Below are 2,363 nucleotides of genomic sequence, written 5' to 3'. Positions count from 1 at the left end.
TAGAGAATGAGGATAGTTAAAATCTTTACTACTGTCAGCATTGGTATAAGTTGATTGGAAAAAATCAGCAAATAAATTAGAAACACCATTTTCATCGGAAGCAACAGCAGAATTAAAAAACAAGGAGGGAGGAAAGGATTGAGACTTTCGTTTGGCATTCACAAATTAATAAAATAGTTTTGGATTACTTTTAAAGTCATTTTTACAGCGAGCTAGATAGTTATTGTAGCATTCAGAATTATGCTTTAAGTAGTCTGATTTGATTAACGAATATTTGGCAAAGTCTGTCTGCAAGCCAGTTTGTTTAAATCGTTTAAAGAGTCTGGTTTTTTTATTCTTAAGATAAGAAAGCTGACGAGTAAACCACGGAGAGCTGTAAGGAGTTTTACCACTAAAAAGGGGTACATATTTATCAAACAAACTATAAAGGACACCATAGAAATACGCCACACCATCCGCAACAGGGACATCTGTTAGGCATGACCAATCAGTTATAGATAACGAATGCAAAAGCTGCGAATAATTAGTTTTTCTAAAGCAAAATCTTAGCTGTGGCCTTGCTGAAGCTCTCGCAGAGTGGAAAACACCATTTAAAGATAACTGGAGGGTAGGATGATGATTATCTTCAGGGAGAGATAGAGGAGGACAGGTGGAGTAAATACATGTCTATTTCAGACCCTGGAGGTATGTAAGAGCAGGTAATCAACATATTAGACTTTGGAAGGGAGAGTTTGATAGAAATAAATTCAATACTTGAGGAGTTAGGACAGTTAATAAGCTCTGAAGTCAAGTTGGATTTAACCGCAATAAGGACCCCACCACCACGACGACACGGACGATCATTTCTATAAATAAAGTAGTTTTTAGACAAGGTTTCACTATCATTTACACTATCATTTACTATAAAAGCGCAAAGTGCGCAAACACCACCCCCTCTGAAGGACCACCGTCATCAGCACGCCACAGGCAGCACCGCCAGCCTATGGACCGCTCGCCGATACGTCGTATCCTTTGTTTTCACGTCCGCCACTCGGATCTTGCCGTCAGCGCCGACGTGCACCGCCACGATCCGACCGATCATCCACTGCTGCGGCGGAAGATTGTCCTCGGCGACGACGACGAGAGCTCCCACGGCGACGTTTGTAACCTCCTGGTGCCACTTGTTTTTCGCCTGGAGGCTCGAGACGTACTCCCGGGACCATCGCTGCCAAAACCTGTTCCTGAGACACGAGACACTGCGCCATCGTCGCAAGCAGGTTGGGCTGACTTGGTCCGGGAGCGCTGCTGAGGGTGGAGCTAGTAGGGGCCCGCCGATCAGGAGATGGCCTGGGCTTAGTGCTTCGCCGTCGTTGGGATCCGTGCTGATCGCTCCGAGGGGCCTGGAGTTGAGAACGGCCTCCACGCTGGTGAGGAGAGTTCCGAGCTCCTCCGCGGTCAGGATGTCTTCGCCGACCGTCCGAAGGAACAGGTGCTTTGCAGACTTCACACCTGCCTCCCAAAGTCCGCCGAAGTGAGGTGCTCTGGGCGGAATGAACGCAAACTCGAATCCTCTTCTTGATGCGAATGTTGCGATACCGCCCCCCTGCTCCTCCAGACGGGCCCGGAACTCTCTCATGTGGCGATCGGCTCCGACGAAGTTCGTCGCGTTGTCGCACCACACCTTCTCCGGAATCCCGCGTCGACTCACGAACCTCTTGGAATGCCAACCAAAACGCATCAGTGGTGAGGTCGGACACTAACTCTAAGTGTACCGCTTTGGACGCAAAACATACAAACAATGCCACGTATGATTTGTACGGCGGCTTACCACGGATACGTTACGTTGTGTTAAATGGGCCACAAAAATCAACACCACAGATATTAAAGGGGCGGAGAGCTCGAAGTCTGTCTGATGGCAAGTTCCCCATGATTTGCGTCAAAAGTTGAGGCTTGCACCGAAAGCAACGAATGCAAGACCGAACTGTTCTGCGGCAAACTTCCTGCGCATTAACCAACCATATCTTTTCTCGCAACAGACTTACAAGATAGGACACGTAGGACTTACAAGGTAGGACACGTAGGCTTTAACAAACTGTGAGCCTTTCGACAACAACAACGGGAATTTGGCTTCGTACGGGATAGGAGCATTCAATAACCGACCCCCAACTCGCAGCAATGTCGAGGAACACCAATCTAGTTTTTTCTCCTGGAGAAAAGGGCTTAGTTTTTGAATATTCGTTGCTACCGGTTTATTTTTCCGAATTTTGCCTATGTCGTCACGGAACTCGTGAGATTGGATAACTTCCACTATTTTCTCGAACGCAAAATTCAGTTCTCTTGGAGTAATACTTTTTTCAAAAGGCTGCGACACTTTTTTGCATCTT

General features: G+C 47.0%; 1 protein-coding gene across 1 annotated transcript; it reads right to left on the bottom strand.

Annotated features, from left to right (window-relative positions):
• Positions 1-952: 952 nt before the first annotated feature.
• Positions 953-1,717, bottom strand: LOC138914889 (uncharacterized). Its single transcript, XM_070219591.1, has one exon. The coding sequence runs from the start codon at positions 1,715-1,717 to the stop codon at positions 953-955; it is 765 nt and encodes a 254-aa protein (XP_070075692.1).
• Positions 1,718-2,363: the final 646 nt, after the last annotated feature.

Source organism: Drosophila takahashii, chromosome 2L (assembly GCF_030179915.1).
Source record: "Drosophila takahashii strain IR98-3 E-12201 chromosome 2L, DtakHiC1v2, whole genome shotgun sequence".
Taxonomy (NCBI): Eukaryota; Metazoa; Arthropoda; class Insecta; order Diptera; family Drosophilidae; genus Drosophila; species Drosophila takahashii.
This window is presented reverse-complemented; position numbering and strand designations above follow the sequence as displayed.